The 27819-nt window shown below is 44.0% G+C and overlaps 1 protein-coding gene across 1 annotated transcript in view; it reads left to right on the plus strand.

The window, feature by feature from the left end:
• The window catches only part of ADHFE1 (alcohol dehydrogenase iron containing 1), a 33117-nt gene extending 21435 nt beyond the window's left edge, over positions 1-11682 (plus strand). Inside the window, exons 13-14 of the mRNA XM_052651805.1 lie at positions 1919-2076; positions 11204-11682. Coding sequence (XP_052507765.1) covers positions 1919-2076; positions 11204-11287 — 242 coding nt within the window. The 3' untranslated portion in view covers positions 11288-11682. The remainder of the gene's footprint in view (positions 1-1918; positions 2077-11203) is intronic.
• Positions 11683-27819: the final 16137 nt, after the last annotated feature.

The following is a 27819-nucleotide window of genomic DNA, read 5'->3' on the forward strand; positions in this document are numbered from 1 at the left end:
TGTGTGTGTGCTTAGTGGCTCAGTCATGTTGACTCTTTGTGACCCTATGGACTGTAGCCCACCAGGTTCCTCTGTCCTTGGAATTTCCCAGGTAAGAATACTGGAGTGGGTTGCCATTTCTTCCTCCAGGGGATCTTCCCGACCCAGAGATCAAACCATCCTCTCTTGCATTGGCAGGTGGATTCTTTATCACTGAGCCACCTGGGAAATTGGCCATTATATATTTTGATTCCCTGTAATCAAAATCAATAATGTATCTTAGATCATTTTAACTTTATACCCGTCTGTTCTCTTTCCTACCTTCTCTTTTTTTCTAAAACACTTCTTATGAAAACCTGGACGTTTGGATGATGTGTTTTATGGCAGCAACCTTGAGAACATAAAAACCTCATAAACCCCATTTCGTGTGTCACCCTCCACTTAATCCACGTTGGAGCTACCGCTATGTAATACAGACTGGTCTTGTCAGGCAAGCTTTACTTTCTGTCCAGCTGCTCTCCCAACTAGCTCTGTATCTCGTTCTATTTATAGCTTTGCCTGGATTTCTTAAACAGTTCTTTCTGTCAGAGAACAGAGAGGCTAAACCTAATCTGTATGGAGGCAAACCGTACATACTAGGCTCTTTTTGACCAATACAGAGAAAGTGGACTTGGACTATAGCATGGGGCATTTTGGATAATAAATAATGCTACAATCTGTTCACAGACTGCTTCACTTCCTGGCAGTGAATGTGTCTAGCTAGAATAGATGGGGGACAAGGGTGCCAAGGGTTTGGGATTGGTTCTCTTCCTCTGAGAACTGTCACTGCCACCCTGCCTGAGGGCAGAACCCCCTGGCCCTTCCAGACTGACATCTCTATGATTTTGTGCGTTAATTAGTAATCATGTCCAGATTGTTGTTCAGTCGCTCAGTCGTATCTAACTCTTTGCGACCCCATGAAATGCAGCATGCCAGGTTTCCCTGTCCATCACCGTCTCCCAGAGTTTGCTCAGACTCATGTCCATTGAGTCAATGATACCATCCAGCCATCTTTTGCCCTTGCAAATCTCCAGCCCTTGGCAGCCTTCTTCCTTATTCACTGATATGATTGAAGTTCACTGCTCACTCATGCCCTACTCTTGGTGACCCCATGGACTGTTGCCCACCTGGCTCCTCTGTCCTGGGATTTCCCCGGCAAGAACACTGGAGTGGGTTGCCATTTCCTACATATTAAATACTGCTTTCTAAAAGACTCCTTGTTCTTAAATTTGCCCGAAAGGTTCTGTAAAAGATATTTAAAGGAACCTGCCCTTTGGCAACAGAGCCCCCCAAAATTCTCTAGCTGTAGACAGGAGATATATTCCTTCTCTGGCCATACTGAATCCATTTGTCATCTCATTTTCCTCCTTTTTGGCAGTCAGTGGCAGAGTATTTTGAACTTCTGTCTTGTCTCACAAGGTGTGTTTGCACAGGGCTTGTCTTCTTTTCTTCAGCTGTGACTCTGAGAAGGGACACTGAAAGCATAGACCTCTAGATGTCAGCAGATTCCAAGCCCTGAAAGTTACATAAACTTTTCTCCTACAGATTTTCTCAGTCCTCCTCAGTCAAACGCCAGCCTTCTTTCTTGGTCTCCTTCCTGTGCCTCTTTTCTTGGCTCTGTTCCTCTTCCCACCACACAGCGGGCCAGGTGCCCATTGGAGATGTGAGAGCCAAGTGAGCCCCCAGCCCGCACCCCAGCTTCTCTCTGGAGGGGCTCCCAGTCTGGCCCATCGCTGGCGGGGCTGGCCACTGGGCTGGTCCTCCAAAGGAAGGCACAGTGGTGCCCTTGTCCTGGGGTGAGGGAGCCGGCAGCAGGTTATGTATTCAGCTAGCCTGGGGCTGAATCACACCCAGGCCTGGCTTCCCCCTCTCGCTACAGTCAGCGCTTTGTGTCTTCCAGGAGCTGACACCCGCACTGCCAGGAGGCCAGATGCTGGGCCTGTCTTGGCAGACACGCTGCGGAAATTCTTATTCGATCTGGATGTGGATGACGGCCTGGCTGCCATTGGCTACTCCAAGGCCGACATCCCTGAGCTGGTGAAAGGAACGCTGCCCCAGGTAAGAGACACAGCCACCCTCACTCCCGTCTGAGAAGCACCGAGCTGCAGGAGAGATGAGGTCCATCTGGGGCATCTTAGAGGGGGAGATGGAAACCCAGATCTACCCACACCAGGCAACAGCTCCCCGTTTCCCCATTGAAAGGGGTCAAGGCTCCCTCACCCTGTCTTCTTCCATAAACTGTGGCTTGTGTGCAGCTTTGATGATGTAATGAAGGGATTCTTTATAAAAACTTAAAACAAAAACAACCAAGCTTATTTTGAGTATAGCAGAATTTCCCTTTTCTCCATTTCTGCTCTTTCAAGAGTCCCCTGTGAAACTATGTGAAGTTAAAAGGACCACTAATGTTCTTTGCCAGTATAAAGAGTTACAAATTCTACTACTTTGTGAAGAACAGACATGGCCTTTAAATGAAGATGATGATGAAATCACTTTTTAACTTATTTTAGATCTTGTAGATTCTATACATATACATATGTATACATATCTGTGTCACTTTGTCTTATTTTTATGTTCCTGAGCAGCTGTCCTTTACGTGGTAGAACCATAACAGATGTAAAGTTTCCCCTCTCAAGGCTCTTATGAAGAGAGTTTATTCCCCTTTGGACATTTCCATTTAAGATCAGATACCCCAGGTGGTATAGCACCAGAACCTGATAGCCCAAGACCCTGTTCATTGTAATTTACCGTAAAATAGAGAGCTCAGAGCCATGAGATGGCACCATGCTTACCAGGTCCAGAGCACTCACTAAGTCCTCCTATCCAAGACGGGGAAGGCAAGGATCACCTAAACACTGTACGGATACACAGAAAAGGTAAAAACTCTAATTCAAAAAGATAAATGCACCCCAATGTTCATAGCAGCACCATTCACAATAGCCAAGACACGGAAAAAACCCAAGTGCCCATCAACAGATGTATTGCTTAAGAAGACGTGGTACCTATATAAAATGGAATATTACTGAGTTGTAAAAGAATGAAATACTGTCATTTACAGCAACATGGATGACCTAGAGAATATCATACTAAGTGAAGTAAGTCAGACAGAGAAAGACAAATATATGATACCATTTATGTGTGGAATATAAAAAAACAATACAAATGAATCTATATACAAAACAGAAATAGACTCACAGACATAGAAAACAAAGTTATAGTTACCGAAGGGGAAAGGGAAAGAGGAAGGGATAAATTAGATGCATGGGATTAACAGATACAAACTACTATATATATAATAGATAAGCAATAAGGATTTATTGTATAGCATAGGAAACTATATTTATTATCTGATAATAGTCTACAATGGAAAATTATCTGTGTTTATATATGTGCATGCATGCTATGTTGCTTCAGTCATGTCTGACTCTTGGTGATCCCATGGACCGGGCTCCTCTGTCCATGGAATTCTCTAGGCAAGAATACTGGAGTGGGTTGCCATGCTCTCTTCCAGGGGATCTTTCCAACCCAGGGATTAAATCATGTCTCCTGCATTGGCAGGCAGATTCTTTACCTCTGAGCCACCTGGGAAGCCCCATGTGTGTACATATATATATTCAGTTATACATATATGTATATATACACATATATATACTTTGCTATACCCCTGAGACTAACACAATATTATAAATCAAATATACTCCTATTTAGGAAAGCACTGTGAGGATAAGGCAGTTCTCCCCAGAGTCATGACATTCATGTATCTATCCCTGACATTGTTGTTTAGTCACTAAGTCAGGTCCGACTCTTGCAACTCCATGGACTGTATAGCCTTCCAGGCTCCTCTGTCCATAGGATTTTCCAGGCAAGAATACTGAAGTGGGTTGCCATTTCCTTCTCCATCACTGACATTGGAACAGAGTGAACAGCTAGACTCTCCACTCACACAGCATCCTGCTGACCACAGTGGCAATGCTTTTCCCTCAGCCCATTTCAGTTAAGCAAAAGTCTCAGACTTGCTTCTTCTCCACTTAGCAAGTACTAAGAATGTTGAAGACCTTGCATAATATCATAATATCATATTTGTATGGATTGGTTTCACAGACTTACCTGTCCATAGGAGCCAGGTATATAATAGCAATGAACAAAGTAATTTTTGTTCACTAGGACTTTAGTGAACTGGAAAGCACACAATCCATTTCATTGGGTGAGCAGCTTTTCAGCTACAATTTATTATCACCAAACATAAATTCAGGTCCCAGTGATGGTAGAAATTTCAAGTTTTAAGAGAAGTCAGCAGTTGGGATGTTTGTATTGAATTCCCTGATTTCCCAATGCACAAACAAAACATAGCCCATGGGCACCAGTTTTCCTGATTGAGGGTCAGGTCCAGAGTAGGCTCAGTTGCATTCAAAAATGTAAATGAATGAGAAAAAGAGGAATCTCTAAGAGACCCTGGTTCTAAACCATTGTCCTAACCTGTAAGTCCAAGGGACTAAATTTAAAAAAAAAAACCATCACAATTATTTTATCCAAACCTACTAAAGTTCCATGAAGTTAGGACCCTGTTTTGTTCATTCATCTTCTACAGCACCTGACGTGAGCTCACAAACATCTTAAAGGGGCAGCCCTCTCCTCCTAAATCTTCTGTCCATATGAGCTTAATGACTGAATGGTGGACACTTTTTGAGCAATTTCCTTAGATTTAATAGGACTCAGCCAATGACAAAGATCCATGAAAGCCCATTCAGTGACATCAGAGATCAAGTGATCACTATAATTTTGATGACTGGCTTTTATAGTTCTTATAGCATGGTCATAACAGTATCCACTCTTCAGGAGGTCCTCTGAAAAGCTGTGCTTATTTATCCCAGGAAAGTGTCCAGGAATATGTGTTGTTCATTAGCCTCCCAGAATAGTATCCATCATTTTCAGATGAAACTGGATGATGTGCTGTGCTGTGCTTAGTCACTCCGTCATGTCTGACTCTTTGCAACCCCATGGACTGTATCCTGCCAGGCTCCTCTGTCCATGGGGATTCTCCAGGCAAGAATACCGGAATGGGTAGCCTATCCCTTCTCCAGGGGATCTCCCCGACCCAGGAATAGAACCAGGATCTCCTGGTTTTGCATTGCAGGTGGATTCTTTACCAGCTGAGCTACCAGGGAAGCCCGAAACTGGGTGATAGCCTCAGCCATTTAATTGCTACTGACAGTGCATCTCTAGCCATCAGCACACAGCAGCAGGTGTGGACAGTTTTAATTCTACTCTACCCAGGCTTCTACTTTCAAAAGCTGTTCCAAATGGCAACAGGTCCAGACTAACACTTGAGACCATCCACTAAAATAGCAAGTTAATTAGGTATCATTCTGAATGACTCGGTGCACATGCCATACTGGGAAATGACAGATAACAGACTAATTTCTTAGTTTCACAAAGGATGCGAGGTAAATTGAATCTTTTGAATACAAGTCATGTCTGTAAAGTAGGGAACCAGGATTTCCTTCAGCTGTGTTCATAAAGCAGCCCGCAACCGGATGCTGCCTTTTTTCCCTTTGATCATGTTTTCACGATTAGGAGAAACACAGTTCATTTGAATTCACTGGCGCTAGTTCAATTTTGAAGTCAACATGAGAGATTTATATGTGTATATAAGGGGAAGGGGGGAATAGTCATAGGACTTTAAAAGGAATCTTAGGAATAAGCTTATCTATTTTTCAGTTGAATTACTAAAGGATTTTGGTTTAGTTTTTGGATTTTGTGGGGGGGACGTTTGCAGTGAACATTTTGCAGGAGTGCTATGGCAGTTTCAGAATGGTACACACGCAACAGACTCATCTTCACTTGTTAGGTAGACTGTAGCCTGCCAGGCTTCACTGGTTGCTGCAGAGAACATCACCAGAAAGGATGCTTTGTGTAGTCGACACTCGATAAGGCTTCTTTTATGTTTAGCAAAGGGGAATCGGTTTTCGCTGGAAGGAACAACCAGGCCAGTCATTCCTGACCAAACAGCACAGCCCCTACTGGTGGCAGCGCACAGGAGCCCGGAGGACAGAGGTGTCTAATTGCCATAGCCTGGCTGCTTGGGGGCAGGCAAAAATACATGAATCTTCCGGGCTGGATTTCTGAAACCTCTGGAAAGAAACATTTACATCTCAAATCAAAACATCTCATTACTGAGAAGAGCTGTGGACCAAAGTGAGCACTTCCACTCCCTGGCAGACAGGACCATTGAAATGTTGCTTTATGAATGAGCTAAAAGTGGTAGTCTGAATTTATTTCGGTGTCTGCGTTACTCACTTGTCCTTCAGTCTTGTGTGTCTACAAATAATAGCATGGTGCAGAGCATGTCTGATTCCTCAGATATTAGCTTTTACAGGGCACGGGTGATCCGTGCAAGGAAATATCACAGACTTTAAGGAAATTTGACTTCCCTGGTAGCTCAGACGGTAAAGCGTCTGTCTACAATGTGAGAGACCTGGGTTCGATCCCTGGGTTGGGAAGATTCCCTAGAGAAGGAAATGGCAACCCACTCCAGTACTCTTGCCTTGAAAATATCATGGACAGAGGAGCTTGGTGCAGGCTACTATTCATGGGGTCGCAAAGAGTTGGGCACAACTGAGCAACTTCACTTTAAGGAAATATCACAGACCCTTCCCCCGTGGAACCCGTTGTTTGTTGTTGTCATTGTTGTTTAGCAATGAAGTCATGTTTGTTTTGTGACCCCTTGGACTGTAGCCTGCCAGGCTTCTCTGTCCATGGGATTTCTCAGGCAAGAACAGTGGAGTGGGCTGCCATTTCCTTCTGCAGAGGTTCTTCCCAACCCAGGAATCGAACCTGTGTCTCTTAGGTCTCCTGCATTGGCAGGCAGGTTCTTTACCACTGAGCCACCAGGGAAGCCTGGAACCAGTTGTTGGGAGTCAGAAATGTGAAAAAGAAACTGAGCTCAGCTTGGCCTGAGCTGAGAGTCCTGAACTACGTCACCCAAGATCAACAGGGTTGTTTTAAGAGCCCTTGAATCTTCCCCTGTGGCTCAGCCTGCAATGCAGGAGATTCAGGTTTGTCCCTGGGTCAAGAAGATTCCCTGGAGGAGGGCATAGCAACCCACTCCAGTGTTCTTGCCTGGAGAATCCCATGGATGGAGGAGCCTGGCAGGCTACAGTCCCTATGGTTGCAAAGAGCTGGACACGGCTGAGCGACTGAGCACGCGTGCACAAGGGCCCTTGAGCTCATCAGATAAGACTCTGCTGTTATGAACAGAATGTGGCCGTCTCCAGCCACAGCAAATACCCAACTGCAGTCCTGGACCCGCCACAAACAAGCGTGTACATAAGTCACCGTGAACAAGTCTCTGCCATGCTGTGGATTTTCAAAATTCTTTAGCATCTGTACAAGATGTGTTGGGATAAGAGCTTTACCTTGGCTTCACCCGTGCTCCTCAGCAGTGTCCCTGAGCCTTCTTCTATCTGTCCATCCATTCCTGTTTTTTCAATTGTGGTAAAACATACCTGACATAAAATTTACTATTTTAATCATTTTTAAGTGTACAACTCAATGCCATTAAGTACACATAAGTGGTATGGAACCATCAGCACTATCCATTTCCAGGACTTTGATTTTTTCATTTCCAGAACTTCTTTTTTGGCTGCGTTGGATTGTCCTTGCTGCATGCAGGTTTTCTCTGGTTGCAGCAAGCAGGGGTCACTCTCTGACTGCGGTGCTCGGGCTTCTCATTTCAGTGGCTCCTCTCGCTGTGGAGCTCCAGCTCTAGGGTGCACTGGCTTCAGCGGCTGTAGCACATGACTCAGTCACTGCACGCTCGTGGGCGTGCCCCAGATCAGGGATCACACCGGTGTCCGCTGCACTGCAAGGCAGATTCTTAACCACCAGGGAAGCCCCCAGAATTTTTAAATCACCCCAGATAGCAGCTCTTCTCTATCGCTGAATGGTAAACAGTAACTCCCCACACTCAGAGGAAGAGTCCCAGCCTGGGGCAGCCTCTATTCTTTCTGTCACTCTGAATTTGCCTATCCTAGGTACTTCATGTAAGTGGAATCATACAGTATTTGTCCTTTTGTGTCTGCATAATGTCTTCACTTAGCATAATGCCTTCAGTGTGTCAGAATGCCATTCCTTCTTATGGCTGAATAACATTTCGTCATGCAGATAGGCCGAATTTTGTTTATCTGTTCAACTGCAGCTGGGCACTTGGGTTGTTCCCACTGGTCGGCTACTGTGAATAGTGCAACTGTGAACATCAGTGTACAAGTATCTGTTTTAGTCCTCGTTTTCAGTTCACCTGGGGATATATCCAAGGAACAGGCGTGTTGGATCACAGGGTAATACTGTGTTTACCTGACAAGCTGCCATAGTGGCTGTACCATTTACATTCTCACCAACAATGCACGAGGGATCCAGTTTCTCTGCAGTTTCACCATTATTTTCCATTCTTTGGATAGCCATCCCAATAGGTATGAATGGTAACTCACGGTTTTCACTTGTATTTTCCTAATGACATTGAGCATCATTTCATGTGCTTGTTAGCCACATATCTTCTTTGAAGAAACATCTATTCAACTCCTTTGTCTATTTTTGAGTTGAGTTGTTTGGAGTTTTTAGCTATTTAGTTGTAGCAATTATGTATCTATTTTGGATACTAACCCCTTATCAGATATATATATGATTTGAAAATATTTTCTCCCATTCTGTAAAGTTGTCTTTTCACTCTTGATATAGTATCCCTTGAGGCATAAAAGTTTTAAATTTTGATGTAGTCCAGTTTATCTCTGTTTTGTTTTGTTGCTTGTTTGCTGATGTCATATCCAAGAAATCACTGCCAAACCCAGTCATTAACATTTTCCCATTTTCTTCTAAGAGTTTTAAGGTTTTAGCGCTTACATTTAGGTCTTTATATTTAGATGCATTTAAAGTTAATTTTTTTTAATGCGTCCTTCCTTCTTTTCATTTTACCTCACAAATACTTACTGGCATCTTAATATATATCATGAATTGTATGGGATACAGCTAAGAAAATAAAGTCCCTTCCATCCCTCATGGATCTTACATTCTAGTGAGGAGGACAGACAATGGACATCTGATCAAATCTATAAATAAGATATGAATGAAATCACTTCACATAATGATAAGCAGTCTGAAGGAATCCTGGGTGATGAGATAGTGGTTTCACATGGGACAGTGTGGCAGGAACTCCAGCAGATGTGGTCAGAGAAGGCCTCTGGAGGCTGAGGCAGATGGGTGAAGAGCTGAGAGAAGCATTTCAGGCAGAGAGGAAAGACCCTGAGATAGGGTGAAGACAGCATTTTCATGGGACTGAAAAGGGATGGTGGGTCCACGTGAGTTGAGTGAGTGTGAGAAGAATCAGAGCTGGGGTGAGAAGCAGGGCCAGGTCTGGCTGGGGTTAGGGGATATGGTTTTGTTCTTCTAATTGCATTGGAGGGTGTTAAGCAAGGAAATGGTGTGATCAAACTTGTAATGCGGGACCATCACTCTGGCTGCCTTGGGGGAGAATGGCCTGAAGAGTCTGAGAGTGGAGCAAAAGTGGAAGTAGCTCTTAGAGGACTTTCAAGTGGGACAGGAGCATGCAGTAAGACAGGCTGTGATGGATGGAGAGGTGAGAAGCGGTCTGACTGGGGATTTATTTGGCAGGTAAATCTGACAGACTTGCTGATGGACTGAACTTGCAGAGAACAGAAAGAGCAATCAAAGATGACTCCTAGGGACTTCGCTGGTGGTCCAGTGGCTAAGACTTCATGTTCCCAATGCAGGGGACCTGGGTTTGATCCCTGGTCAGCGAACTAGATCCCACATGTTGCAACTAAATATCCTTCGTGCTACAACCAAGCCCTGGAGCAGCCAAATAATTTTTTTTCTTTTAAGGGATGACTCTAGGTTTTTGCCTAAGGAAAAGTGGAAGGTGGAGTCAGGTCCTGTCTTATATATGTGAACCTTGAGATGCCAGTGTCCCCTCCCACCATCTTTATTCATCCAGTAACTGTTGAGCACCTGTTTGCTGTGTGGGGTGCTGGCCACAGCCCTGCCCCATGGACCTTCCCTCTTCTACCAGGTGTGCCCTCACACCAGTGCTCATCACAGAAAACAGATCCAGAGACCCACAAAAACCCAAGCAAACACTGGCATGTTTCTTAATTTCATTTAGGCCTGGAAACCTGGGGGTTAAGGAGCCACTGACAGGAGTGACCATAGCAGTAGGAGGTGCTGGTGTCTTTGCTGACTCGGCTCAATGATCACTGGAGAAATTAAGGGAATCATGGAATTTGTTTGAGGAGGTAGAGATAAAATCTTAGTTAATATATATTTTTTTAAGTTGCTTGTTGCCTGCAGCCTGAAAGTTAATGTCCTGGTGAAGTCCTTCCTAATATACCTTAAGTCCAAGTTGCAAAGTCTTTGAAGTCAAGGATGACCCTGTTCTATTTTCCTTGGCAGCACATGCAGGGCTTGGGGCCGTGCCCTCTGCACAAGGAGAGCCTGGCAGGGGTGCCTGATCCACATAGCTTGGTCACTGTTCAGTTCAGTTCAGTTCAGTCGCTCAGTCATGTCCGACTCTTTGCGACACCATGAATCGCAGCACGCCAGGCCTTCCTGACCATCACCAACTCCCAGAGTTCACTCAGACTCACGTCCATTGAGTCAGTGATGCCATCCAGCCATCTCATCCTCTGTTGTCCCCTTCTCCTCCTGCCCCCAATCCCTCCCAGCATCAGAGTCTTTTCCAATGAGTCAACTCTGCATGAGGTGGGCAAAGTACTGGAGTCTCAGCTTCAGCATCGTTCCTTCCAAAGAAATCCCAGGGCTGATCTCCTTCAGAATGGACTGGTTGGATCTCCTTGCAGTCCAAGGGACTCTCAAGAGTCTTCTCCAACAGCACAATTCAAAAGCATGTAGGTGGTGTTTTTCCCAAAGCTGGTGAGCTTCTGAACATTTGGGTAGAAGGCCCTCAGGCAACAGTAATGGCTTTTGAAAGCTTTGTGGGAAAGAGGTATCACTTGATAAATTCTGAGTTGGGAATCAGCGAGTACGAAGCCAACAAGAAATATGACTTTAAAAACTATGACTACTATCAAGTTTCTCATGACTGAGTTAATTTACATACGAGTAGCTTTTACAAACGTCTTTGCAAAGCCCTGGGTAACTATTTTGTTTACTGTTTCAGGAAAGAGTCACCAAGCTTGCACCACGCCCTCAGTCAGAAGAGGATCTATCTGCTCTGTTTGAAGCATCAATGAAACTGTATTAATTTTCATTTTCACTGAAAGACCTACCCTTGGCCATCGTAGTTCTGATAACAGAAGATGATCTAGCAAGAATTTTGTCTTTTCGCCTCCACATATAACTCCCTCATTACCAGCTTGAATGTGAGATAAATTTATCCTGTAGAAGATTCCCTGATGCTTCAAGTCCAGCTACTTCCATAGGGCAGGCTGGACAAATGCCCACCATGCTGGACCCTCAGACAGACTTCAGGGACCCATGTTCCTACCCCAAACCCTGCAGACTGCCCCTGCTCCATGAATCAAAAGGGCCAATACTCAATATCTACCAAAAATGTTAATGCATGTACTCTTTGCCCAGTAATCAATGCCACATCTAGAAATGTATTCTATAAAATTCTAGCACAAGTGTGTAAAGAAATATGGCAAGAGTGTTTCTGGCAGCACATTTTCTAATAATAAAAAATTTGAAAGAACTTAAGTATTTATTAATAGTATATAGATAAGTAAATCGTGTGTGCTCAGTTGTTCAGTCGTGTCCAACTCTTTTCCACCCCATAGACTGTAGCCCACCCCTCTGTCCATGGGATTTCCTGGGCAAGAATACTGGAGCTGGTTGCCATTTCCTCCTCCAGGAAATCTTACCAACCCCAGGGATCAAACCCGATTCTCTTGCATCTCCTGCATTGGCAGGCAGGTTCTTTACCACTAGCGCCACCTGGAAAGTTCTAGGTTTCAGTGTACTTGCAGATTTATCTGTATTTTAAATTGGATTAAAGTTTTAATCAAGTAAAGTGCATAATTACATCAAGATTTTTAAAAAAACAGATGAGAAGGGCATTACTGTGCCAGTCAACCTGCCTGGGGCAGGTTTATCTCTTTAAACATCTTTGTTTACTTGGGATTTTAAAAATAACATTTAAATATTGTTTATTGGGCAGGCGGTCTTCTCTAATTACACATATAAAACATGTTCAGTACCAAAACTGGTAATACAAAGAAACACAGAAGAAAACATTTGTTCACAATGCACCATCCAGAAGATAATCACCACTAAAAAATAACAAAAATTTAAAATATATGTTCTCCCCATAATTTTGTGCACATATATAGTTATAGATAATTATATGTATGCATATGTATTTATATATTTTTTTACTTAGAATCACTGAGGTGTAATTTTAGTTCCTATAAAATGAACGTTCAAATTCTTTATGCCAAATGCCCAAAAGGTAAGCACAAGACAGTTTCAGTAGAATTTCAGCTCTACCTTGCAGACTATATCTAGCTAAAATTCCCACCAGCCTTTTAGGAGAATCGTGGATTCTGAGAGCAGAAGCTTTGAGAATAAGGTAGAGAACAGTGAAACTCTCTCTCAATCTGAGATCCTTTAGGAAACTTTAATAAACAAATAAATGTTTAATAAATATTTCAAAATACATTTGTCAGGGAGGAAGGTGGGAGGGTGGTTCAAGAAGGAGGGGACATAGGTATACCTATGGCTGATTCATGTGGATATATGGCAGAAACAAACAAAATTCTGTAAAGCAATTATCCTTCAATTAAAAAAATAAATTTAAAATTAAAAGAAAGAAAAAAAGTATATTTGGCATAGCAAAAATATATATGGCCCTCACCAAGAAAGTCCAGGTAAATTTGGGACCTCTTGTAATGTATGTTGTAAGATAATTTGGCATCATTAGAACCCTGGATTCCATTTCCAGCCCCTCGCTCTGTCTGAGTCTTACTTTATTCAACCAAGTCCTCTGCAAGCTTGAAAATACCCTGACTAGATTTCAGGTACTACCCTGTCCTTAATGTGAGATTTTGAGTTTGGAAAATTTAAAATCATTTGAGATATGAAAATGCTTTCGTTATCTCTCTGAAATGTTCCATGCCATTTCCACCAGTAAACAGATGTCTCACTGTGACTCACCAGGAGGGGTGCTTGGTATTCATGCTGAGATGACTCTTAGAGGAAGGATTTAAAGGTTAAGCATGAAGAAACATATTTAGGAAGCCTCGTGTTTTTAATCCTAATACCCATCATTTCAGTCCTCACAATTTGAGAATACAAAAGAGATGTATTTCTTGACTTAAGAGTATGACACGAGATCATGTCGATTTCTGTAAACCAAACACTTTTGTGTATCTGAAACAACAATTCCATACATTTTTTCAAGTTGGATCCTACTTATCGATTGATTTCCTTAAATGATCAAACTCTTCCTAGGGGTCCATTTACATGGGTTAATCTAGTTGTTAAGGAAAGGAAAATTAAAGGAATCATATTCAAAAGTTTATATAATATTATCACATATGGTGGCATTTTCACTTAAAATACATCATCCCTAATTTATTTCTTGATACAAAATCACCAATTTGTTTCACGCAGGTCCTGTTTCTTTGATTTTTTTCCACAAGCCACAACAAGTTGCTGGTGTGTTGCACTTCTGTCCCTTTCCCATGCCCAGAGGAGGGCTGTGCTGGGATTGTCCTTGTGAGTTTGTCTGTAGACATAGCTGGGGGGTGTTTTCCAGTGGTCAATGAGGTAAGTCTGCTCTTGTAAAACAGAGACAAGTACAGTATCAAAATAGAGAGCAAAAACTGCTTTTCTGGCCTTTTAACCCTGAGAAAGATTAATGGTTGTTTAGATTAGAAACTGTATTCTAATGAGGGACTGTTGCCTCTGGGGAGTGGGTATGAGAAAAGGGGTTGTTCACCTCCAGGTCAACATTGCACAGGCTGCAAGGCCTCTGATGACCAGCAACCCCTCACAGAGACAGCTGCCCAGGCTCCTCCATTGAACGCTGGGTCCTCTGGGAGTTGGTGAGGCCAGGCCACAGCCTGTTCCATCACCATCACAATGGCCTACAGGAGGTGGTCCCCAGGGACAAACCACACTTTGAATGGGAAGCAATTGGTTCTTAAAGCCCTAGGTTGAATTACCGGCAGCTGGGGGTGGGAGGGTCTAGTTTTCTCATGCTATTATTCTTTCTAGCCACCCCAACAACTCTCTGAATTAATGCATATCCCCCCCCCCCACACACATACAAACTGCTCTAACTGTAATTTTGTCCCATGTGAAATCCCTCATGAAACTACTTGTAGGACAGTCAACTTCAAAGTAAGTCCATCTCATTCCTTCTGGCTTTAAAATTGACTTTTTTCTTTGAGTGCTTTTAATTGCTGTAAGTGCTGTTAATTGCTTATAAGTGCTAACTTATAAAATTGGAAACTGATTAAAATAATCATGAGCGGAAAGAAAAAAAGAAAAACTACCATCATATCATTACCCAAACACAGCTGTGATCATTGGCTATATTTTCTTTCCATCTTTTTAATTTGATGGTGTCGTTTCTAGCTCTTTTCCCTTAAGCCACGACATTTTAAGTATTTTCTGTGTTGCCATATAATCTTCAGGACCATTATTTTAGAAGGTACATAACAGTTTATTGAATAGGAATTTAATCATTTATTCATATTACAGGGCACCAAAAGTGCTTCCAAATTTTTACTCCTGCCACTACCATTACAATGAATAAATGAGAAGGTACATGTGCCTTGTCTCATACTGTAAATTAACTTCTTAGATTAATGAATCCCAAATGGAATTTTTACGTTAACGTATGGCCATTCTGAACTTCCCTGGTGGCTCAGTGGTAAAGAACCTGCCTGCCAATGCAGGACATGCAGGAGATGCAGGTTCCATCCGTGGGTCAGGAAGATCCCCTGGAGAAGGAAGTGTCAACCCACTCCAGTATTCTTGCGTGGGAAACCCATGGACAGAGGAGCCTGGTGGGTTACAGTCCATGAGATCGAAAAGAGTTGGACATGACTGAGCAACTGAAGAAACTTCACTTTACAGGGTTGTTATAAATGTCTGCAGGAAGTGCCTGACCTACAGTCTATATTCAGCACGTGAGTTCTCGTCCTTTCCTGAACACCCCTACATGATGTCAGCTGGGTACCAAGGGCCTCTAAACGTCCCCCAGGACAAGAATGACCTGGGGCACTAGTTTAGAAAGATAGAGATCACCAGGCCTTTCCTCCATCCCCCAGAAATTCAGATCTTGTCAGCCTAGGTTCGAACTCAGGGCTCTATTGTTGGGTAAGTTTCGTTTAGGAAAATAACACTGCTCTTGGACCTGTTTGGCAGCTTCTCTGCATAGGTGGTGAGAAAAACAAAGTGGCAGTCTCAACCTTCAGCGTGCACAGAAACTTCTGGAGAGTTTGGAAAAACATGGGTTTCTGGGTCCCAGCCCCAGGGTTTCTAAATCAGTAGGTGCATTCTGAAATAGTTCCCAGGTGATGCTGCTAGTCTGAGACCACATGTTAAGAACCACTGAACCCATGGATTGCAATTTTCTCATATTTCAAATTCAGGAGATTCCAGCTGGAATTAGCCCCGCCCAGCGCAGAGCAGGACCATGAGTCCACGATGAGAGTCAGGACAGGACCAGGACACTGACCATAAGACATCCTTTCCCCCAGAGTGGGAGACCCCAGCCCCAGGCACCATCCTGCCTCTTTCCCACTGTGGCGGCCTCACCATGAAGCCCCTGCCTCCCTCGTTTCCACCTGCTTCTCAGGCTGAAGCCTTTTCAGGGTATGGAGAGGTTCTTCCGTCAAAGCCCAGACAGAAAGGAGGCACTCACTAGTGACTGCAGCACTGAGGAAGACCACGGTATTGGCTGCAGTCAGGAAGTGACTATTAAAAACTGCAGTAAGTACCAGGGCAATGAGTTCTATTTCAGTAAAATTGGTAAAGAATAAAAGATCTCCCAGCTATGGGGTTAACAGACTAGTAAGATCACTCTGTCTTACCTCTGTTTATAAAAAAGAAAACAAAAATTCTCCTTTTTATGTGTGTGCTAAGTCACTTCAGTTGTGTCCGACTCTTTGCTAGACCCCATAGACTATAGCCCACCAGGCTCTTCTGTCCATGGGATTCTCCAGGCAAGAATACTGGAGTGGGCTGCCATGCCCTCCTCCAGGGGACCTTCCTGAACCAGGGATCGAACCTGCATCTCTTACATCTCCTGCACTGGCAGGCAAGTTCTTTACCGCTAGAGACACCCAAGAAGCCCTCTCCTCCTTACATTCCTGTTTAAAAAGTTATGTTGGGAGAAGTTTCCATTTTACCTGGAAAGTGCATACAGAAAGAGTATGGATAAGAATTAGAATAAAATGAACTGTGCCTCAAGGGACAAAGAGAAGGACAGTCACTCACATCCAGTTAGAAAAAGACAGCCCAGGCGTCCTGTGCTCACACCAAGTCACCACAGGCTGCTCTGCTCTGGCTCTTCCTCCTGACCTGGAGCTTGGGTCACGCCCAAGAGCAAGGGTTTCTGATGCCTTCCTCGGAAATGAGCAGACACTGGGAGGGCTAGTCCTCTGTCATGCTACTGAACCACCAAAATCTACAGATTTAAGAATTTTGACTTAAAAATTAAAACTGAGTAGAAAGAAAATGATATTCCCTAAGTTTGTATGGGAGGGGGTCAGAGAGGGAGCAGTTCTCAAATTTGCCCTGAATGCCCACTAAGCCCCCCTCCCGGGCAACAAGATGGGAGCTGCTGCATAAGACACCCCGCCTGCCCTCTCAAGGGGCCAGAAAGTCACCTGAGAGCAGAAAGACCATGAGTGGGTAAGCACTCTTAGCCTCTCCCCATCCTGGCCCCTACAAGAAATTTTGGCTTCACTGGCTTGGCCTCCAGCCTTCTTAGGTGGGAAATGGGATACCCAGGGTGATGGACAGAACTGTGTTTCCCCAAAATCGTGTGCTGAAGCCCCAACCTCCAGTACCTCACATGTGACTGCCTTTGGAGACAGGGCGTGTAAAGAGTTATAAGGTTAATCAAATGGGAAGGCCCTAATCTAATCTGTCTGGTGTCCTTAGAAAAAGAGGAAATTTGGACACAAAAGAAACACCAGAGATGCACACAGGAAGGACCATGCTGCTGCTGCTGCTGCTAAGTCGCTTCAGTAGTGTCTGACTCTGTGTGACACCACAGAGGGCAGCCCACCAGGCTCCCCCATCCCTGGGATTACCCAGGCCAGAGTTCTGGAGTGGGTTGCCATTGCTATGGAAGGATGCAATAAGGCCATGCAAGAAGGCGCCACCTGCAGGCCAAGGAGAGAGATGTCAGGATAAATCAAACCAGTCAATGCCTTGATCTTGGACTTCCAGCCTCCAGAGCTCTAAGAAGATAAATTCCTGTTGTTTAAGTTTCCCCCACCCCCAATCTGTGGTGTTTTTATTATGGTAACTAACAAGGTTTGTTGGCCAATCTAAATGTCCATCGACAGAGGAATGGGTAAAGAAGATGTGGTACTTATATACAATGGAATATTAGGAGTTTCCCTAGTGATTCAGACAGTAAAGAATCTGCCAGCAATGTAGGAGACCCAAGCTCTGTCCCTGGGTCAGGAAGGTCCCCTGGAGAAGGAAATAGCAACCCACTCCAGTATTCTTGCCTGGAGAATTCCATGGACAGGGAAATCTGGCAGGCTACAGTCCACAATGTCGCAGAGTCGGGCATGACTGATGAACACTTTTACTTTCTTTCACTAAATGTCCATAGACAGAGGAATGGAAAAAAGATGTGGTGCATATATACAATGGAAAATTACTCAGCCATTAAAAAGAACAAAATAATGCCGTTTGCAGCAAAATGGAGGGACCTAGAGATTGTCATCCTGAGTGAAATAAGTCACATAGAGAAGAAGAAATAGCATATGACATCCCTTTTATGCAGAATCTAAAAAGAAATGATACAAATGAGCTTATTTACAAAACAGAAATAGACTCACAGGCTGAGAGAACAAGCTTGCAGTTGGGGGAAGACTAGGGTAAATAGATAGTTAGTGAGTTTGGGACTGACATGTACACACTGCTATATTTTAAATGGATAACCAACCAGGACCCACTGTTTAGCACACAGAACTCTGCTCAGTGTTACGTGGGAGCCTGGATGGGAGGGGGGATTGGGGGAGAATGGATACATGTATATGTACATGTATGGCTGAGTCCTTTTGTTGTCCACCTGAAACTATCACAACATTGTTAACTGGCTACACTCCAATATAAAATAAAAAATTTAAAAACAAACAAAAAAATGAAAAGGATTTGCTAGCAAATGAGGGGTAGACTTGAAGGATTTACATCAGAAAGGGCTAAAAGCCACTGGTAGGGAATTGCACAATTTTACATTCCCATCAGAAATGTGTGAGTTTCTCTGCATCCTCATCATCACTTGGTGTTACTTTTTTTTTTTTTAATTTTAGCCATTTTGGTAGGTCTCATTGTGATTTTAATTTGCATTTTTCTAATGGCTAATGATGTTGAACATGTTTTCATGCACTGATTTGCCATCTGTGCAAGAGGATTTGGTATCCTCTTTAGTGAAATGTCTGGTCATGTCTTTTGCCTGTTTTCAAATTGGATTATTTTTTTTACTGTTGAGTTTTGAAAAAATGTTCATATATTCTAGATATAAGTCTTTGTCAGATACATGGTTTGCAAATATTATTCTTCCAGTCGATTGCTTGCCTTTTCATCTTACAGGGTTTTTCACAGAGCAAAAGTTTACATTATTTTTTAAATTGAAGTATAGGTGATATACAATATTATATACACTATAGGTATACAATATAGTGATTCACAATTTTTAGGTTATACCCTATAATTTTTATGATACTGCAGAAGTTTTTAATCTAATGAGATTCAATTTATCACATTTTCCTTCTATGCATCATGCTTTTTGTGTGAAGTCTAAGAACTCTGACTAGCCCGAGATCGGTAAGATTTTATCCTAAACCTAACCCTGCCAACTTGCTGAACTCACTTATTAATTCTGTAAGTTTACTGTAGATTCTTTGGGATTTTCTATGTTGACAATTATGTCATCTGCAAATTGGGACAGTTTTATTGCATTTCTAATATGTATGCCTTTTATCTCCTTGCCTGATTGCATTGCTAGAACTTCCAGTACTATATTAAATAAGAGAAGAGAGAGCAGACATCCATGTCTTGACCCTGATCCTGTGGAGAGAGCATTCACTCTTCCATATTAACTGTGATGTTAGCTGTAGAGCTTTTGGAGATGCCTTTTATCAAGTTAAAGAATCTGTCATTTTTTAAAAAAACATTATAATAATACAGTAGCTTTTCTTACTTCCTGATGTTTATGCTCAGATAATCTATTGGAGATGGGTTATTTTTGTAATCAAAGGACAAAGTAATCTTCTCCGTTTCCATTATAATCCTATTAAGGTATTATAATTTTATTATAATTATCCATGCAGATATTATAATTTTCATTTGTCAAATAAATGTTCATATAATTTTATTTATTTATTTATTTTTGGCTGTACTGGGTCTTCACTCCTGCAAGCAGTCTTCCTCTAGTTGCAGGGAGAGGCGGCTACTCTCTAGCTGAGGTGCACTTGATGCGCCTGGGCTTTTCATTGCTCTTTTTGCAGAGCCCAGGCTCTAGGTGCGCAGCTTCAGTAGCTGTGGCACACGGGCTTTGTTGCCCAGTGGCATGTGGAAGCTTCCTGCACCAAGCATTGACCCCGTGTTCCCTACATTGCTAGGTGAATTCCCATCCACTGTGCCGCCCAGGAAGTGAAAGTGAAAGTTAGTCCTCAGTTATGTCTCAGTCCTTTTCGCAAACTCATGGACTGCAGCCCATCAGGCTCCTCTGTCCATGGGATTCTCCAGGCAAGAATACTGGAGTGGGTTGCCATTCCCTTCTCCAGGAGATCTTCCCTACCCAGGGATCGAACCTGGGTCTCCTGCACTGCAGGCAGATTCTTTACTGCCTGAGTCACCAGGAAAGTCCCATGTAAGCTTTTTAAAAACAGACACTCCAAGAGGTAAATTCACTTGCCCAATTTACATGCAAATTAGTAGGGTCTGACTAGGTCCTAATAGCATTAGTTCAATAACATTTACTGTAAACCTAGTATTGATAATACAGTTGAACCCTTATATGCCAGGCACTATGAGTGCTTCACATGCATTATACCATTTAATGCTCAAAACAACCTGACAAGGGTTATTACTATCATTCCCATTTTACAGATGATGACACCAAGCCTTGGAGAGGTTGGATAAGTGAACGAGGTCACACAACCAGCAAAGACACAGACACAGATCATGCTCTTGAAAACCACCCACCGCCAACTCCTGTGCCAGGTTTTGGGGATACAAAGCTGGATGAGACTGTCCCTTCCCTGAAGATGCTCTCAGTTGAGCAGGAGAAACAGATCAGCTTTGCAGCTTAGTTCCTAAAGAAGCCATGGCCCCAGTTAGTGAGATATCTCACCAGTGTTAGAGGAGTTCAATAACATTTATTGATTGAGTGGTCAGAAAGGAGGGGAGGAAGGGAAGGAAGGAAGGAAAGAAGGCAGGCAGGTATTAATCTGTTTTGGGGTGGGGCGATCTAATGTGAATCATATTTTATGTAGAAGGTAACTTGGTGGCACAGTGATAAAGAATTCACCTGCCAATGCAGGAGACACAAGAGATGCTAGTTTGATCCCTGGGTCAGGAAGATCCTCTGGAGTAGGAAAGGGCTACCTGCTCCAGTATTCTTGCCTGGGAAATCCCATGGACAGAGGAGCCTGCATCCAGAAGAGATGCATGGAATTGAGCACAGCTCTTTCTAGTAGAAAATACTTTCTACTTAATAGAAGTAGAAGGAATTCCTTAAACCAAAAAACTACCTGCCTCTACCCATCCTGGTCAGTTTGCATAACTGTGCTGGGCAACACACTGAAAACTATCAAATATAAAGAAAGGGACTGAAACATCGTGGAAATAACAGAACCAAAAAGTAGTAGGAGCTGGCCATCCAGAAAGAAAAGCAAATCCTTCCCACCCAGCTCTGTGGAATAGCCAGGCTCAGCCACAACTGCAGCCCCGGGAAGGCTTTGCTTTCCAACTAACTTTGACCTGACTGTTCCCAAACTCCCGCCATCGCACAAGACCTCCAACACCAAGCCCGCCTCTCCTTGTGCACAGAGTCTCACCTACAGGTAAGGTTTCCTGCGGGGCAGAGACTCCAGGAGACATTGTGGGGGACGCTCTCCTCTCTGTACACTATCCTTTCTCCTCTCCCATCCCTAACTATCCCCTCTTTTACATATTCCTCTTCCTGTTTTCCCTCTGCGCTATTCTATGACCACTGGGAATTATTCATTTCCAAAGAGGAGAAACGGAAATCCAAGTTAACACTGATCGAGCATAGACTGGGCAACAACTTCTGTTCTAAGCGTTTTATTTAACAATGTTTACATTTCAACAACCTTATGAGTTATTATTACATATTCCTCTTTACCCCAAACGCACACACACACACACATACCTTGGTTCAAGCCCACCATCTCTCACCTGGTTCACTCTAGTCACTTTCTTCAGTGGCTGCCCAGGCTCCAGTTCTTAACCACTTCATCCTGCCCTCAGAATGGTTTTGATAAAACACAAATTGTCTGACCACGGCTTTTCTTTAATTAAAGTCTTTCGGTGGCTTTCCCTGGCCTTCAAGAGGAGGCACACACCCCATGGCAGACACTAGGACTGTCATGATCTTGCCGCTGTCTCCCCGCCCAAGCTCCTGTCTCCCCACGAACTCTTCCTGCAATCACACCCTCTCCCTGGGGAGTCAAAGAGCCCTCATCTGAGGTCTCTGAACTCCCTAACATCCTCTGTGTGCCCCTGGTGGTAGTGGTGATTTAGTCGCTAAGTCATGTCTGACTCTTGTGACCCCATGGACGTAGCCCACCAGGCTCCTCTGTCCCTGGAATTTCCCAGGCAAGAATACTGGAGTGGGCTGCCACTTCCTTCTCTAGGAGATCTTCCCCAACCCAGGGATCAAACCCTGGTGTCCCGCATTGCAGGCAGATTCTTTACTGACTGAGCCAACAGGGAAGCTCTGGGTGCCTCTACTGTGCTGCAGAAACATCGTATTCAGTGCTCACTTATTTCCCAGTCCATCTCCCCCCTAATCTGGTAACAGAGGGTAAAATCGTGTCTTAATCATCTATAGATCCTTATTGCCTGGCAAAATAGTGTTCCTATATAGCAGTACGTTACCAGTAAGTATTTCCACAATAGAATGGAAAGAAGAGAATGAATAGTCATTGGCCAAATTCTCTAACTTTTCAAGTGAATTCATGCAAAGCCCATGAGCCCCAGATCCTTAGCTATAACCAATGAGTGCTGGAACCAACATCTTCTGTCCAATACATCCTGATAAAAACAACCTGGCAAAAAGTGTTCTCAGACCCACTTTTTAAGTACTAGTCTTTTGAGAATGTTGGGAGAGCAACTTGGGGGGTCCACAGAACTTAGAAGCCTCCTCTTACAGACCAAAACACAGAGAAACCCCCAGCTGAGCCGATGAGGAACAACTTCATCAAGAACAGACAAGTATTTAGCCCCACAAAAGAAAATCTTCCTACTGGTAGTAAGGCCATTAACATGTCAGCAGCTTTTCCATTATGAATCTGACATTTCTTTCTTCTTCAAAGCTCCATTTGAGTGCTTTTTTAAATGAAATAATAAAGCCATCAACACACAATAAAAGCTCTACAGTATTTACAATCAGGTGTCTCTAGAGTATCCGATATGTTGAAGAAAAGATTGAGTTACTAGGCCTTCCCTTTCAAATCCCTTAAAACCTCAGCTTTAGAATGAGTGACTCAAACTCTTCTCTTGGGTCTTAATTTTTATGTGGCTTCTTATTACTTTTTTTATCCCCTCTAAAACTCTTAAATCTCCTCAACACAGCTTTGGCTCCTTCCATGGCTGAACTGGCAGCCAGCTGATCTTTTTATTGGTGGGTAATGGATTTAGTTTGATTGCTGACACGGGAACAATGAGAGGATAAACAATTCCATTTGTGGCCATGAAATTCCCCATCTGTTGAGTGCGTTCAGGCCTGGAGAGTGGTGGGCAGAGACAGAGCCATGCCTGATGTTAATAGCCTCTGTCACACAGGCTGAACATGTGGCTTCATAAATCAAGAGCTAACAGCAACTCTAGCTGCCCTTGTCATTAACTCTCTGGCCATTTAAATACCCAAGAATTTACCATCAGGTTGAGCCTAAAGACCTGATTTGCAATTCTGATCTCATCAAGAGACTGGAGGTAGCAAAGGAAGCCAGAAATCATTTTCCTAAGTTTTTTTAAAAAAGTTTCAGATGCACATTCAAATATTTACAAATGAAATAGATGATATTGGAATGGGCTTCAAAATAAAATGGGTTAGGAGAGTGGGGCAAGGTATAAGTGAAAAAAGTCTGGCCATGAGCTGATTATTGGTAAAGCTGAATGTGGGAACCTGAGGGTTCGTTATACTATATTCTTCATTTTTATATTTGTTTAAGATCATTCATAATTTAAATCATTCAAAAGTTAATGTTAGAAAAACACTTCAAGATAATGGGAATATGGAAGTTTTCATTGTTTAGCATAAGCATTTTGGCCTAATTCTATCTTTTCTTAAAGAAAAAGGAAAACAATTATGCTCACACAATGGTTCAAGTGTCTAACAAGGCAAACCAGCCATGACCACCAAACAGGAAGGGAACACATCCCAGAGGGAGACAACACCTCTGGGTTGTCAGGCAACACCTACTGTGGCTTTTCAGCAACCAACACCTCCTACAGCCCAAGCACTACAGCCTCCACCGGGGAGGACCTCCTGGCCTAAGATCACACCGCTTCCCCAGGTGGCCTCCATCCAGTGCTAGTCAAGTAGGAGGCCTGACCAAGCACCCTGCCCCAGTCTAGATAACTCTGGAGGACCCTTCATGGGCTGGCTGAGTTCCCTGTCAGGACTGCTTGGCAGATTAGCACTCCCCCTGCCCTGTCTCACCTCCTTCACTTCTACCCCAGGGGCTGATCCTGTGAGCACCGAAGTCAGCTTGTTGTTGTTTAGTCTGATTCTTTGCAATCCCGTGGAATGCACCATGGCAGGCTCTGAACCAGCTTCCTGGACACTTGACATGCCACAGGGCCCCCTGCTGCTGCTGCTGCTGCTACTGCTACTGCTGCTAAGTCGCTTCAGTCGTGTCTGACTCTGTGCGACCCCAGAGACGGCAGCCCACCAGGCTCCCCCGTCCCTGGAATTCTCCAGGCAGGAACACTGGAGTGGGTTGCCATTTCCTTCTCCAATGCATGAAAGTGAAAAGTGAAAGTGAAGTCATTCAGTCATGACCGACTCTTAGCGACCCCATGGACTGCAGCCCACCAGGCTCCTCCATCCATGGGATTTTCTAGGCAAGGGTACTGGAGTGGGGTGCCATTGCCTTCTCCCCTCCCCCACAAATATCTTCCTCTTTCACTCTTCCCCAGTGCCATCTTTAACTCTTCTCTTTCTCTCACACCCACAGCCTATTGGTCAGAAATCCTATTAGAAAGTGAAAGTGAAAGTCACTCAGTCATGTCCGACTCTTTGCTACCCCATGGACTGTATAGCCCATGGAATTCTCTAGGCCAGAATACTAGAGTGGGTAGCCTTTCCCTTCTCCAGAGGATCTTCCTAACCCAGGGATCAAACCCAGGTCTCCCGTATTACAGGCAGATTCTTCATCAGCTGAGCCACAAGAAGTCCCATTGGTTTTACCTTAAATTACACCCAGAATTTGACCAGTTCTCACCACCCCTTCTACCGCTGCCCTCATCCAAGCCTCTGTTATCTCTCACCTGTGGTCCTTCAATGCCCTCCTGACTCCATTCCTGCTCCTGCCCTGGCCACCCTTCAGCGCCTCTCAACAGAATGAAGCTCTCAAGTCAGGCATGGGGCAGCTCTGCTCCAAACCCACTGGTGACTTCCCATCCCACTCCGAGTAAAAGCTGAATCCGTGCTGTGACTCAGCATGCCTAGGACAATCCTAGTTTACACCTAGTGTCCCAGCTTTTCACCTTCAAAAGTAGCCTAGTCTGGATCATCCGTTGCATGGAACCCACCTACCAGGCCCTCCAGGAAGGAGCTTCCTGTTACCTCTGGGACCTTACCTCCTACTACCCACCACTTGTTCACTCTGCTCTGGGACTCTATAATATTCTGCAAACAAGCAGACAAACTCCTACTGCAGAGTATTTCTACTTGCTGTTCCCTTGCCTGAGATTTTTTTTTTTTTTTTAACTTCATTTATTTGCCTGCACTGGGTTTTAGTTGCAGCATGTGGGATCTAGTTCCCTGAACAGGGATTGAACCCCAGGGCCACTGGACCACCAGGGAAGTCCCTGGCCAACCCATTTAAAATTTCAAATCTCTAACCCAACCCTTCCTATCATTCTTCCTTATTATATTTTTTTTCTCCTTTTTAATCTTATCACTATCTAATATGTTATGCATTTTACTTATGCTGGTGTCTTAATCCATTCAGGCTGCTACATACCACACACCAGGCAGCTTGTCAACAATAGAATTTTACTTCTCTCAGTTCTGGAGATGGGAAAGGCTGGGATCAAGGCACCAGCATGATCATGTTCTGGCGAAAGCCCCCTTCCTGCTATGTAGCTGGGGCCTTCCTCCTGTGTGCTCCCTTGGTGGAATGGGCTAAGGAGCTCTGGAGGGGTCTCTTTTACAAAGGCAGTAATTCAAATATTTTAAAAAATATTTATTTGGCTGTGCCAGGTCTCAGTTGCAGCACAAGGCATCTTTGGTCTTCCCTGCAGCATGTGGGATTTTTAGTCATGGCACGTGGGCTCTAGTTCCCTGACCGGGGATTGAACCCAGGCCCCTGCACTGGGAGCATGGAGTCTTAGTCACTGGATCATCAGGGAAGTCCCTGAAGTAGCTTTTATTTCAGTAAAAACAAATAGTATAAGTATGCCCCATGCAATATTTTGGACATACTTATACTAGAAAAACTATTTGTTATTTCTCTTCAGTTAAAATGAGATAACCTGTGTTTTATCTAACTACCTATACCCGCAAGCACGTGCCCACCAATAAGGAGAGTCTTCATGCATGAAGGGCATCACTTTGCATAAGTTAGAGATTGAAACCACCTCTCTCTCCTCTGAGGAACTGAAAGGAGAATTGCTATACCTGCTAAAATTACAAATATATCCCCAGTTTCACAAAACAAGCCACTGAAGATGAAACAGAGGTTTCTCAGAGTCCCGGCATACCCCTCCCCACCCAAGTCTGCAAAAATTGACCTGGGCATGGTAGTGAAGAGCCCAAGTTTTGGAGTCCTGACTGACCCCCCGTTAGAGACCCTCTTCTATAAAACAGCAGGAGGCCCACCTTGCCGGGCTGTAGAAAGACTAATGTACAAAACGCCTGGTACACAACAGGTGATCAACAGTGATGTCATTTGCATGGTGTCTGGCTCATGCTGGGGTCTGGTAAACGTGAATGATGAACCCTGTATGGAGTGAGCCAGGAGGCCACAGGCCACCATTCATGTTGAGGGGCTGCCCCTGCCCTGTTCAGCCACGAAATCTGCAAGCCTCAGGTATTTTTAAAACCACGTACTGGTGGGCAACTCTCCAGACCTTTGGAAGCAGAAAGAATGGATGTGTAGCTCGAGCCTGCAGGTGTTTATCAAGCTGCTTAGGCAAGACTGGTTTGTGAACAGCCAGGATTAAAAACCATGGATCCAAGTCTCGGAGGAGTGCTCAGTCAAGAACCCTCTTCTTTTCTCTCTTCATCAGAGGCTCTCAGACTTTATCACAACCAGAAGCCCTGGAAGAACTTGTATAACACAGACTGCTGGGCTGCAGCCCAGAGTTTCTGACCTAGCAGGCAGGATGAACATGAGAATTTGCATGTCTAACAAGGATGATGCCGATGCTGCAGTCTGGGGACAACTTGAGAACCACCTCGCTCCATCCAAATCCCAGCTGCATAGCATCATCAGCAGGGGGTGTTTATTGTATCTATGTCTGGGCCCTAGAGGATCGTGTTTAAACTGTCTGTGGGTTGAGGTGGGGCCGGAGGGAGAAACCTGAGCTCCTCTTAATTCTAATGCCTCCTGGTCAGGAACATCCACTCTCCTTGAGTGAATTCTCTGCTCAAATCCCAAAGGGTGCCCCCTAAACCAGCGAGGCACCTCAGAAAGCCTGTCACTCAGGCCCCATCCTCAATACATTGGAATCAGAATCTGCATTTTAACAAGAATCCCTGGCAAACCCATCACAGTAAAGTCTGAGAAGCACTGCTTAAGCTCCAGCCTAAATGGCACATCTCAGAGAGGGCCTCTTCTAGCACCTCTGCCAGGGCAGGTCCCCAGAACCCTCATGATGGAGAGAGAAATACAGCGGTAACACCACCCAGCCCCTTCCATTAGCCAGTGAAGAGGGTAGCCAAGTAAGAAAGTCTTTCACTCACACTGACTGATTGCCAGCTGAATCAGTGCAGAAGCAACATTTGAAAACAGATGTGAGCATCTACATCTGTGTGTCTATTTATGCTTTGCAAATGGGTTCATCTGTACCGTTTTTCTAGATTCTACATATATGTGTTGATACCTTTGTTTTTCTCTTTCTGACTTAACTTCACTCTGTATGACAGATTCTAAGTCCATC

This window comes from Budorcas taxicolor, chromosome 14 (assembly GCF_023091745.1).
Source record: "Budorcas taxicolor isolate Tak-1 chromosome 14, Takin1.1, whole genome shotgun sequence".
Classification (NCBI taxonomy): Eukaryota; Metazoa; Chordata; class Mammalia; order Artiodactyla; family Bovidae; genus Budorcas; species Budorcas taxicolor.